This window comes from Tachysurus fulvidraco, chromosome 20, assembly GCF_022655615.1.
Source record: "Tachysurus fulvidraco isolate hzauxx_2018 chromosome 20, HZAU_PFXX_2.0, whole genome shotgun sequence".
NCBI classification, from domain to species: Eukaryota; Metazoa; Chordata; class Actinopteri; order Siluriformes; family Bagridae; genus Tachysurus; species Tachysurus fulvidraco.
The window spans coordinates 11516613-11529061 of NC_062537.1; the positions used below are offsets into that span (position 1 = coordinate 11516613).

Sequence of the window (12449 nt, forward strand, 5' to 3'; positions counted from 1 at the left end):
TTATTAGTAGTAATTTTACTGTCACACATGTGCCATCCAAGTCCATGTGAATGAGCTGTTATTATAGAAATAATAATGTATTATAATGTGTAACATAAACCTATGATTTGCCTTGCAGCTGGCACTATGGTCAGAGCTGCTACTATAGCAAATTAATCGACAACTTGACAAAGAAAATAAAAGATAAATAATAAATAGAATTCAGCATGACTGTCTGTAAAAACAGTATTAAACTATAGCTTAAGTGTCATCTCATCCCACCAGCAGCTATACAACTTAAAGTCCTTTACAAAACACATATTGTCAGGCAGGTGTCACTGAATCTTACATCCAAATCTAATTAGGTATTTTGAAGAACATTTTAGTTGAAATTTGTGAACCAGTTTCTGTTTGTGTGTATTTAAGTTGCTGTAAATATCTGTGACACTTTATGTCTAGTTTAGATTATTGAGTCATCAAACTCTTTTTGAGTGTGTTAATATTGAGGACACCAAGCTTTTGTCATGTTCATGGCCCTGCAGGCACATCGGTCTGGCACCATCTCATCAGAACAGATGAGGAGGAAAAAGAAAAGCTCTCGAAAGCCTCCTGCTGACTCTGAGGCAACACACTCTGATCCACCATCAGCACACAGAGCTTAAGAGGCACCAACATCATCAGTGACAGAGATGTAATTGATTGATGAATCCCCAAATCTGGCAGATCACCAAACATTTATTATTATCGTAACAGTAACAGCAGTGCTGAAAATCGGAAATATGGCGCAGACATATACAAAGTCTCCTTGTTATGCAGACAACAGACGGTGAGTCAGGATAGGGAGTTGCTTTCCTTAATGTCAGGAAAACACGGTCCTTATGTCTGAGCCACTCTACACTAGAGCAGAATTACCATGGCTCAAACCTAAAGCCTGGCTCACATCAGCAATGCTAAGTGGTGCTTTTGCCGGGTGCGTCCTTGGGGAAAAATGTTTGTGTGCTGTGGCTCGACTTCAGCTGCAGAGGGGAGGAGAGATCCATCCAGACTGCAGGATTACACAGGCTCATAATAAAGTGGTGAGTCACAGTGAATGTGCCATTTACAAAAAAAAAACAAAAAACCCTGCACATACATATTGAGAAATCATTGCATTCTAATAAACACACTTACTTTCTGCAGTTTCACATGAGATACATTCACAAGAAATAAGTTAGTGTTAATGTAGTGTCTATCGATCTTTTGTGTGGCTGTGGATGTGTGTTTATATCTGCTGCAATGTACAATCATTAGGGCATTTTCATACACACGGTCACTACCAAACATCCAGGCCAAAAAACTGGATAACACAGAAAAAATTTTTAATAATATTCAGTGAAACAAAACTAAACGCTTTCATCATAGTCAGTGAAACCTCCTGTGGTCGTAGTGACACACAGAGGAAAGTTAAACATTAGCACAGTCTCTCTGTCAGTCTGCGCTCTGACTACAAGAAGTCCCACACCATTCACATCCTCTGCATCAGCACCATTCATTTAAAACATAGCTTAATATCATTTGCTTGCTGAAAATGCTGTGCTGACTGAGCAGAGAGGGCTAAGAGAAGTCAGACATCCAGGAAGTTCAAATCCAGACAGAAACAATTTGTTACAAAAAAATACTTAGAGGTTGGAATAATAGTTCCTATCCACATTTGATTGAAAATGCATTCAAACCCCAATAGTAGAAACTAATGGTAGGGTTAAGGATTTTGTATTTTTCTATAAAAGAATATTAGATAAGAAATATTACTTCTGTGACATATCTTTGAAATCAAACACAAATGATCTATACAAATGTGCAATACAATGTTCTACATCTAAAGGTTAAAATGTGGGTTCAGAGATTTTGCCTGTCTAGTCAAGCCTTTGAAATTGGACTAGTTTTAAGAAGCCTTGGGAACACCACAACAGTGGAACACAGAGAGGCTGTTTTTGTTTAGAACAGCTAGCTTTAGCTGAAACTTCGGATTATAGCTTCAACCAGGAACCTTTAAATGTTAGTATATATTCACATCATAAAATGATTAATGGTCATCATCGTCATCATCATCATCATCATTACTAACATCATCATCATTACTAACATCATCATCGTCATCTTCCTTGTGATCATCATCAGTCTCATGTACCAGCCTCACAGCTACTCTTGTACTCAGCTAGGAAAAAGTGAAAGTTAGCCAGTTCTCTGGCAGAGTGATTTATAGGGCTGCTGTTAATGCTGAAGCTGCTGCTTGAACTTGTGCTTCACACACTCCCACTTCCATTCACAAACACCAGATACAGCAGCTATACATAGAAATCAAAAAATTAAAGGGAAGCTAAATTAAGACAATATAAGTTTAATGAAAAATGTTTATTTAGCAGAAAATCTGCCAGACGGTGTTGTGACTCTGCTATGTTCAGCTACATACTGTAGTTAAATTAAAGTTAAATGTACTTCACTTTCTTGATCCATTTATTTATTAATTTGTTAAGAGAGTGAGTAACTTTAATCTACCTAGCAACTCTAATGACAACACCTTAATCACAATAACCAAAGGTGTAATGCTAGCCAAAAAGTTAATACTATTACTGTAGCTAGGTAACTAGATAAAACCCACAAAAACACATATTTACACCAAACAGAGAACAATGGCATGTGGGAATCAATTTTGCAAGTGCATGATTACTGTGCTTTATTAATCGTCTTCAGGGTTTTGTGGACAGGGTTTGGAAATATTTATTCCAAATGAAATCATGATGCTTGAAATCTTGTTATGTCCTAAGTTAGATTTGTCATATACTTAAAACATTAAGGAACACAATAGTATAATATAAATTTGTAATGAGAACCAAAATCTGTACTTCAGGATGCAAACTATATCAGCATTATAAAAATACTTAAAAATAATTAATAAGTAATAGTGTCACTCTATATTGAGCCCACCTGCTATTGTCTTTTATTATCAATAATGTCCATTTAGTGATCTGTCTTTTCCCTTCAACTCTATCATTCATTCCGGTCTCTCTCACTCATCCCAGTCCATTTGTTTTTACTCACACTTCATCCAAATTCAGTCACCTCCCTCATGGCTGCCAAGCAGCACAGAAAACAGGCATTCATGATGCTGATGAGGGAAAATCTCTGATAGTTATCAAAAAGCTTTGGCGTGTAACCCATTATAACCCAGCATCCAGTGTTTTATATAGAGTATAGATCTCATGTAATAATTATCTGAGAGACCTCATCATATATCGAACAATGTCATAGATATGCTACTAAGTAAGCCAAAACTCATTGACACAATAACTCTGTGTCTCACATTACACATTAGGGGTGTAACGCAATACCACTATTTGTATATGTAGCCTAGCACTCTGTCCTGTAAAACACTGGAAAAATCCCAGAGGTTGTTTTTGTAATCCTGCTCACACTGTTAATTTTTATTGTAAACGCCTGCTACGTTTTCTTATGAATTCTGTTTGAATTTCTCAAAATATAAACACACTAGTGACCTAATTTGAACCCTGAGCAGAAACTTACTTAGGATGAATGAGCTTCATGTAAAACACTCTCACGCATACACCCCATGGAATCTCATTCCCGATACACACCTTTAGATTCAGTAAGATGGCTTTAGCTTTCTTAAAAAACACAATAGTGTGCCTTCTATTCGGAACTGCAAATGTTTCTTCGTATTTATTACGAAAATTAATACCATTACACAACATGAAAAAATAGAATTAATCATAAAACTGTGAAACTCACATAAGGTACTGACTCCAGAGTGTCTGTGTTGACTATAATTGGTGCTGGGCTTGCCTGTAAGAAAGAAAGAGACATCAGGGTAGGTTAGCCATGTAAGACCTGTCCTAGTTTCTATTAACGTGTGCTGGAACGCTTCTGTGCGGAGATGAAATAGTCATGTCAGATTTACTAACATTGCTCCAATACGGCAAACACAACTCACACAACACACTGAGCCAAAACACACACAATCACAGGTGAAAAACATGATGACTTTACAATGTACACAGGAACAGTTGGAAACAGAAAAGCAGAAAAAAGCATGACAAAACAAAAACAAAAAGAAATTTCAGTCTAGACGATATTTAGTCTAGTTGACATTGTGTTCGCTTTGTTTCAAAACACAAAGATCCATCTGTTATTGCTGGTCAGTGTTGATTTTGGTGCATCGCTGCACAGATGCTGGTTTTAATTACACAATTCATCCTCTGTAGCTTTCTCACACACACACACACACACACACACACACACACACACACACACACACACACACACACACACACACACACACACACACACACACACACACGTATGTAATAAGTCTAATATTTATCTACTACAACTGATGCAGGGCCATATTGCAGAGATTGAACTTCTTATTTGCAGATGCAGAATTAATAATATAAAGTGTCTGATCATGCATGATATTACATTTTACTGTAGTACTCAGATTTTGAAAAGTGCTTTGTATGATGTTCGTTACTGTTTATCTTATATCTTAGATAAATCTCATTTATCGTTAGACTATAATTGTATAAAAATACAATACACAATAATAATCGTATAGACTCATTATAACCTTTTAATCAGTCGCTAATGTAGAAACAGCTGAACAACTGCTCTAAGAATTCCATTATATAATAAGCAAATGTGGTCAAATTCTTGGCCATAACTTTTCATAAATTCTGCTTATGAATATAAATGAATAGGTCAGGTCTGCTTGAGGTAAAATGTAATAACATACACTATTGTACAAATAGTCAACATCAGTTGAATCTTATGATTTTACACTTGAGAGCAGGTAAAGTTTTCCTCATCAAGCCTTAATTTTAACATAAACTTGTCCTGAGATCAGAAATCCAGGGGCTTGATTACATTGAAAACCATCCTGGTCCACACACAAACACACACACACACACACACACACACACACACACACACACACACACACACACACACACACACACACACACACACACACACACACACACACACACACACACACACACACACACAGAGGCTGTGAAGAACATTAGCATTCAGAGGTAGAAGTGCCACAAAGCCTATAAGACCCAGGTGAAGAGAGTGGCAGCAGTGCTGAGAGAGCAATCGATGCCTGAGGCTGAGACTTCGCCTGCTGACTGCACAAGGCTCTGACTACATTAATGAAGGCCACAAGAGCTACTGCTTCAATCACAGACACACAGAGAAAGAGAGAGTGAGAGAGAAAGAGCATGAGAGTGAGAGAGAGAGAGAGAGAGAGAGAGAGAGAGAGAGAGAGAGAGAGAGAGAGAGAGAGAGAGAGAGAGAGAGAGAGAGAGAGAAAGAGGGACAGTACAGCAACACAGCAGGAAATTAATTAAGAGCTTCTGTTGCATCGATGTGGTCTGATGAAGACACACACCCACACACCTCTTCATTTAAAGAGTCTGCACACACAAGAAAGCCTTTCATCTCCCACTTCAGCTTTGTCTCCCTGATTGAAAGAGTGCTACATTAGAAGCTTCACATGTGCAATGACATATAGCAACTACACCGTGTTTTATTGTATATCATGTAATAAAGCCACATGGGGTCCAGTACAGCTGGTGATAATTGCAGTAGTATATCAACAAATGGCAATTTTGCTCGCTGAAAAAAAGAAACCCTCATAAGGCTCAAGCAAGCCAAATCTGTGTCTTATGGCTCTACAGGACCAATAAGAGGGACTTACCCATTGTCTAGCCTCTGCCAAACTTTAACACTATGTCAAGACTAGAATCATCATCCTGTGAGCTAAAACAGATCGCAATGCCTTTGGAAAAGTATGTGTACAACACACAAGGAGATTTTAACATCAATTGCATGTAGATATATACCTCATAGAAAAGATCCTGGAAAGTTCAACAGCTTAAAATATTATACAGTACGAATTTAAAAGAGTTTATGACTGACTCTCTAGAACCTAGTTAACGACTCAGACCTTAGTTGGAGGTCTAACACTTACATTTAACTTCATCGTACTACAGAGGCCACAGTATGCAGTGCTGAAAAGACTGCATCATAGCTCTGATAGTCACAGTATTAAACTTTAGAGTTAAGCAAATCCTTAAAGAGGTGTAAATTATAATCATGCTCTGTGGAACAATTTTTGTAAGACCTTGCAACCACATGCATTTTTGGATGTAATCAACAAACTAGCTTACACTAAAGAGACAGTAGGGTAGAGAAGGGGTGCAAGCAACTAAAGAGAGTGTGTGTGTTGGATGCAGAGTGGCTAAACCACAGCAATGCTCAGGAAGAGTTTGAACACACTGTGAATGATTTCCCCAGAGTTTACAAGAGCAAGCAAATCAGGGCAGAACTCCCTCTCTAAGACCTGTTTTACTGTTTAAAGTGGTTATTACACTGGTGCTGTTCTGCTGTTGAGTGTTTTGCAAAATGTGTAAAATCTCTTTATAGATTTTTTTTTCCATTTTGGACCTACAAACACCACGAGAAAGCTGTGTGTGTGCGATGACTAATCATAAACACAACTCACCTCTGTTTTTGCTTATTTGGGAATTTCTCACAAAATACAGTATACGTGGGAGAATATAATCTGTTCAAATACGATATGTTCATAATAACCTCATGCTTTTGATAAATTTAGCTTAGCGAATCTAAAGTTGTTTAGAGCAATGGCACCCAATCCCATTCCTGAAGATCTACCACCTTGCAATGGTTAGTTACAACACACCTGGCCTTAATATTCAGGGATGGATTAACTGGCTGAAATGCTTAGATTAGATTAGTGAGCAGGGCTGGGAAACCCAAAACAATGGAAATCACACTCCAGACTGAAAGCTGTGGATAAAGAATGCTTGTGATTAGGACTTATAGGTGTTACTTGTGCATGCATAATTTATATCACAATAAATGTTTTGTCAGAATTGTTATTAGAAAGCCTGCAACACAGTATATTGTCAGACACATTGTGAAAATCCTCACATCAAATCCAAAAGAATTCTTAATACCGGCTTCTAATAGGGATTAAGAGTATTTTCGGATAATGATGTTAAATACATTTTAGGTGACTCAGGAACAAACTGCAGCCGCAGCTCTTGTTCTAGGTTATTGCACTTAATAATTCAGGCCAGAGAGATTCTATACATAGAGCAACCAGCCTCAATAATACACAAGTACATGCCCCAATGTTACAACCCATCAGTAACACAATAACACAGCAAGAATCAGTATGTATACAAAGAAGTGGGAATCTGAATAATTAAAATAACAAGGTTGCTTGACGTATGCAGTCATTCAAACATCACCTCCATGGCCACACTTAATCAGCATGCAACCCACGATCCACTATCCTGGATTCCCTGACCAGCTTCCATACATCAATCTGAGACTCATTCAGGATGAGACTCATTGGCATTCTGAACATACTGTAGATGAAGCAGCATGAAATACCAGTTTAAATGGGGTCCATATTATCATAATCAAGGCATGTATTGAAGACAATTAGCTGTGTTCAGCTACATGAAACACTTCTGAGGTATAATCACTAAAGGATTGATAGGAAATTCAGCATGAAAGCATGGATGAACCAAACACGATCACGACAGGCACGTGAAATGTGTTTGTGTTTGGAACAGGTACGCATCTCCACTGCAATGAGGTTCGAGGCTAGAGCACACCAAAGCGGCTAGAGAGCTCACCCAAACATGACTGTCACTACTCAAGCCAACAGATACACACATATGGTATACACCATATCCAGTCCTGATCTGGTCATTCACTGAAGTCTTAAAGACATGCTTTGTCATTTTTACAGCCCTTTGTTGCCTACTATGTCAAATGCATAGGTAATGCAAAAATTAACAAGCCTCACTGTTCTTCTAAACTACTCATTGTATTTTTTACATACTGCCTTTTTAGATTAAGTGAAAATGCTGAGTTGCTGTGCTTAGTCTGGAGGCAGAGATTGTTTCTGGGATTTGTTATGAGAAGCAGTTTAGCACAAGTCACACATTCACATGATTAGGGTGACATATAGTTCTATGCTTTAAAGTAGATATAGAAATCTTATACAGGCAAGTGTTCAAAAAGATTATACAAAGACACAGTTGTCTAGTTACTTCTCAGAAGAAATGACCATCACCTGTAAAAATGTGTTAATACAATCAGCAGCACAGAGTACAGTACATAACACACCAGTGCACAAAATTACTGTCTACAAGATTACCAGCCCAGAGCACACTTCTTTGGCATGCCGACAACTGAGCCTTCCTCTCTCCCTTTTCTTTCCTACTTTCTTCTTCTGTCATTTCCTCTTTTTTTAACCTACATCCATCCTCCACTCCTCTCACACTCCATTCCCAAACACTCTTACTTCTTTACCTGGTACGTTTCACGCCAACCATGCTGCGCACAGCTACACTCGGACCAGCACAGGTCGCAGCTGCCCCCCTTGGTACGCAGCATCATGTTTCTGCTTGGGCTCTTCCATGAGCCATCAGAGCGTGACGCTGTGAGCCTGGCTCGCTGCCGTGGCATGTTTGGTACAGCCGGGGCAGGAGACACAGTGTATCCGCATCCACAAGGAGTGTCGCCCTCTCTGGTATGCATCTCCAGACAACAGCTCTGCTGCTCAGCCAGGTGGGCAGTCATTCTGTCCACAATCTCTTCCCCCCTCTCTCCCTGTCTGTCTCTTCCAGTTTCTGTGGTCGTTTGTATTCAGGAAGCAGCAGCAGTTGAGGACGCACAGCTGCAGTGAGTGCCTCTCCTCTGAGCTGTGCTTTCTCTCTCTGCACTGACTGAGAGTGTGTGTGTTTGTGTGAGTGTATGCGTGTGTGGGCCAGTGATCAGGGGAGAGAGAGAGAGAGAGAGAGAGAGAGAGAGAGAGAGAGAGAGAGAGAGAGAGAGAGAGAGAGAGAGAGAGAGAGAGAGACTCTGTTAATAGATCTATCTATTCATGTATCACTATACAGCTAGATGGCCAGTGCACCTAATTTTCAGGATACACACTTTTGAATGATCATGTATTATTTTTGACATTATTTTGACATTAACTTCGCTCCAGTCCTACAGCATCCAATTTTATTGAAAATCTAACAAAAAATCCTACCTATCCCACCAATATATTGGTGCAAATGCAAACACAAATAAAGTTGGTCAGTTAAGTTAAAGGTGGATTTACAGTATGTTGGAGTGATCTGTCTCTGGAGTGTAATGAATCATGCAGATGTGTACTGCTGGGCAGCTCTGCCACAGAGCATTTCTCCACCTACTGGCTACAGGCCCACACTGCAGTCCTGTTACATTCATAACAAAACTACATTTTCCTTCATTATGAAGTCCAGGCTTCATGAAAATATAAATGGAGTGTGATATGTTCTAATATGCTGTGCAATAATAATACAGTAAAATACAATAATATTCATATATAGACACAGAAAGTACACGAGTTTTTTCTTAATTAATTAATTTCTGCAGTGACCATTTTAAGATTCCTCTAAGATGTAACCATACTTCAATATAACATAAACGTTATACATTTGGACAACTCTAATCAGTCATTAGTTTAACTTTGGTCTCACAAACTTTTTCCATTGGTTTTTACGAAATTCTAAAATCACTTGGCTTGCCAGATTATTTGTAATTCCATCCAGTCCGCCATTTACCCTGAGGACAGTAAGCAGAAATACTATGGTTTTGGACAATGTGTTAGTTGATACACTAAATGGTGTGTATGTGTACATGGCTGATGTTAGTGGTAGCTACATATTTGCAGCAGAACTTACATAAGACCTGGAGAACACCTAATGACAGGCTAATAATGGAATAGAAGGAATAGAAAAAGTAAGAGAAGAGCAAATGTTTCTGTTCTGATCTCCAGCATAAAGGCAGCACTTGCCATTTGTGATTCCGGTGAAAAGAAATTCTATTTTATATTGCTTCTTTCATACTGTCTTCTACCGAGGCCTTGCAAAAACTAAGTACTTTTTCTTTATCAGATTGTGATGCATTTGATAAAAAAATATGAATGAAGTTGCAGGATATTAATGTTAGCTGTAAGCTGTAAATACAGGCTATTGCAAACAACAGATAAGACAATATTGTATGTTCAAAATCCAGTAATATACTAGTAGTTTACAGTGTGTACTTATGACACAATTTTTGAGACTTTTATGACTATAGCATTGTTTTCAGTTAAAGATACAACAAAAGTCTAGTTTTTTTTGTCAATATGGTCAAAATCCATCTATACAGTTCCTTTTTTTTTTAACTACATCAGTGTAAAATATCTGTATTTGTATTTTACGATTCAGTTGATATTTAATACATCATATAAAATATAAATGAATGGTTTAGATATTTAAATATATAACGATTTTTATTGCACAATCGGTTCCTCTCAAGGTTTCCTCCTCATGACATCTCAGGGAGTTTTAACTTACCTCTGTCCCCTCAAGCTTGCTCCTTATGGATTAAGTCTACATTTGGATACTGTTTGTAAACAATATACAACATTTGATTGATTTGGATTGATGGGATATTTGCTCCTAACCCACAGTCTGTGCAATGCTTAAACTGATTTCCAATGACTTTGAATAAATGTAAATCTTGGCTACTACTTTTAGTAAGATACTTATAGTTCAAATATAGTAGTGAAAAAAATGTTATCTTCTCCCAGAAATGTATCTTGGAATTAAAATTGCAATGATTTTTGCCTCTAGGGATTGATAACTAAATAAAAGCCTTTGATAGCTAAATAAAAGTGAAGTATAGCTGCTTTCACCCACAGCTGCAGATATGAAAACGTGTAAGCTCTTTTTCAGTGTGTGTGAGTGTGTAAGAGAGAGAGAGAGAGAGAGAGAGAGAGAGAGAGAGAGAGAGAGAGAGAGAGAGAGAGAGAGAGAGAGAGATGAGTACATAAAATGAGCTCTTATCCATGACTGACTGTACTTAGCACAAGATTAACTGAATGTGTTTGTAGAAAGGCTCAGTTGCAAGACTGCACACGCACGCACGCATGCAGGCACGCACGCACGCACACACACACATACACACACACACACACACACACACACACATGCACACACACACACACACACACATATACACACACACACTTTAAACACACAGCTGTCTGCCCCAGGCATTGCATTGGCATTAGAAATAAGGGGTTGAAGAGTTGTCCTAATGAGAAACTGAGTTTTTATTCTTATAATCTTTTATCGGATCTTTTATCGGGGAGAAGGTCACTCAACTTTTTTTTAGAACTGTTCTCAAAACATGATTCAATCAGCAAACAGTTTCAGAATTTGAGTGTGTGTGTGTGTGTGTGTGTGTGTGTGTGTGTGTCTGTGTGTGCGTGTGTGTGTGTGTGTGTGTGTGTGTGTGTGTGTGTGTGTGTGTGTGTGTGTGTGAGAGAGAGAGAGAGAGAGAGAGAGAGAGAGAGAGATACTGTATGTCATCACAAAAGCAATGGTATGTTCCATTAAGTGATTAAATACTTGAGAAAAGACATCTTCTCCTCTGGATTTTCTCCCTGTTTAGGTCATGGTCAATTGTCACCACCAGTTTTGCCTTCACTATAATTAGACAACTACCAATCTGGGATGGAGAAAGTTATCGTAAGCTTCCTCTGGGTAATGAAGCCAGCATTCCAGATTTCTTCAAACTGCTGCTCGTGCTGCATCACACAGCTGTGTAAGACCCTCAGAGTAAAGCACACTTTATATCCTTCTGCATGAATCATCACATAAAAACCCATGATTGGCTGATGTCACTGTGATTGAAAGGGCAGAGAGAATATGCCCGCCCTGCTCCCCAGAGATTTTTGCTCTCAATTTTGCTCACAATTTTGCTTTCTTGGACTTATGACATGTCAAAATTCAGTCTCGTTTATTAAAGCCATCTCTAAAACACCTACAAAGTGCCATGTGTTATTTATGGGTTTTGATGAATTTTAGAGTGTGTCATACAGTAACTAGGTGATGATGCCCACTTGTGCACATGCACACCAACCAACTGTGATGCCACATCATCAAGACGACAATCACGAGACAGCCGTGGAAATGTCACCAAATGTTGTATTGTCAAAAAGACTTCTCACATTTCCATCCAGTATATTCAATCTCTCTTACATAAACTTAGTTAAACTACATAAAATCAAGCATCACTCTCATTTATGTCTCACATTATAATTCCATTATGTGAGTTTTAAATAAATGAGTTCCAATTGTCTATCAGAATAAGCAAATGTGGTCAAATTCTTGGCCATAACTTTTCATAAATTCTGCTTATGAATATAAATGAATAGGTCAGGTCTGTCTGAGGTAAAATGTAATAACATACATTATTGTACAAATAGTCAACATCAGTTGAATCTTATGATTTCACACTTGAGAGCAGGTAAAGCTGTCAAGTTTTCCTCATCAAGCCTAATTTTA

General features: G+C 38.2%; 1 protein-coding gene across 29 annotated transcripts in view; it reads right to left on the reverse strand.

Moving 5' to 3' along the window:
• The window catches only part of dlg2 (discs, large homolog 2 (Drosophila)), a 196739-nt gene that overhangs the window by 67027 nt on the left and 117263 nt on the right, over window positions 1–12449 (reverse strand). For 27 of the 29 annotated variants that reach the window (XM_027150703.2, XM_047804718.1, XM_047804717.1 and 24 more), the window contains one exon: window positions 3766–3819. The exons of 1 other annotated variant lie outside the window; for it this stretch is intronic. In XM_027150703.2, the coding sequence (XP_027006504.1) occupies window positions 3766–3819 (54 nt within the window). Of the gene's footprint in view, window positions 1–3765; window positions 3820–8391; window positions 8807–12449 lie in introns of those variants that run through there. One more of the 29 variants, XM_047804712.1, reaches the window with a different exon arrangement.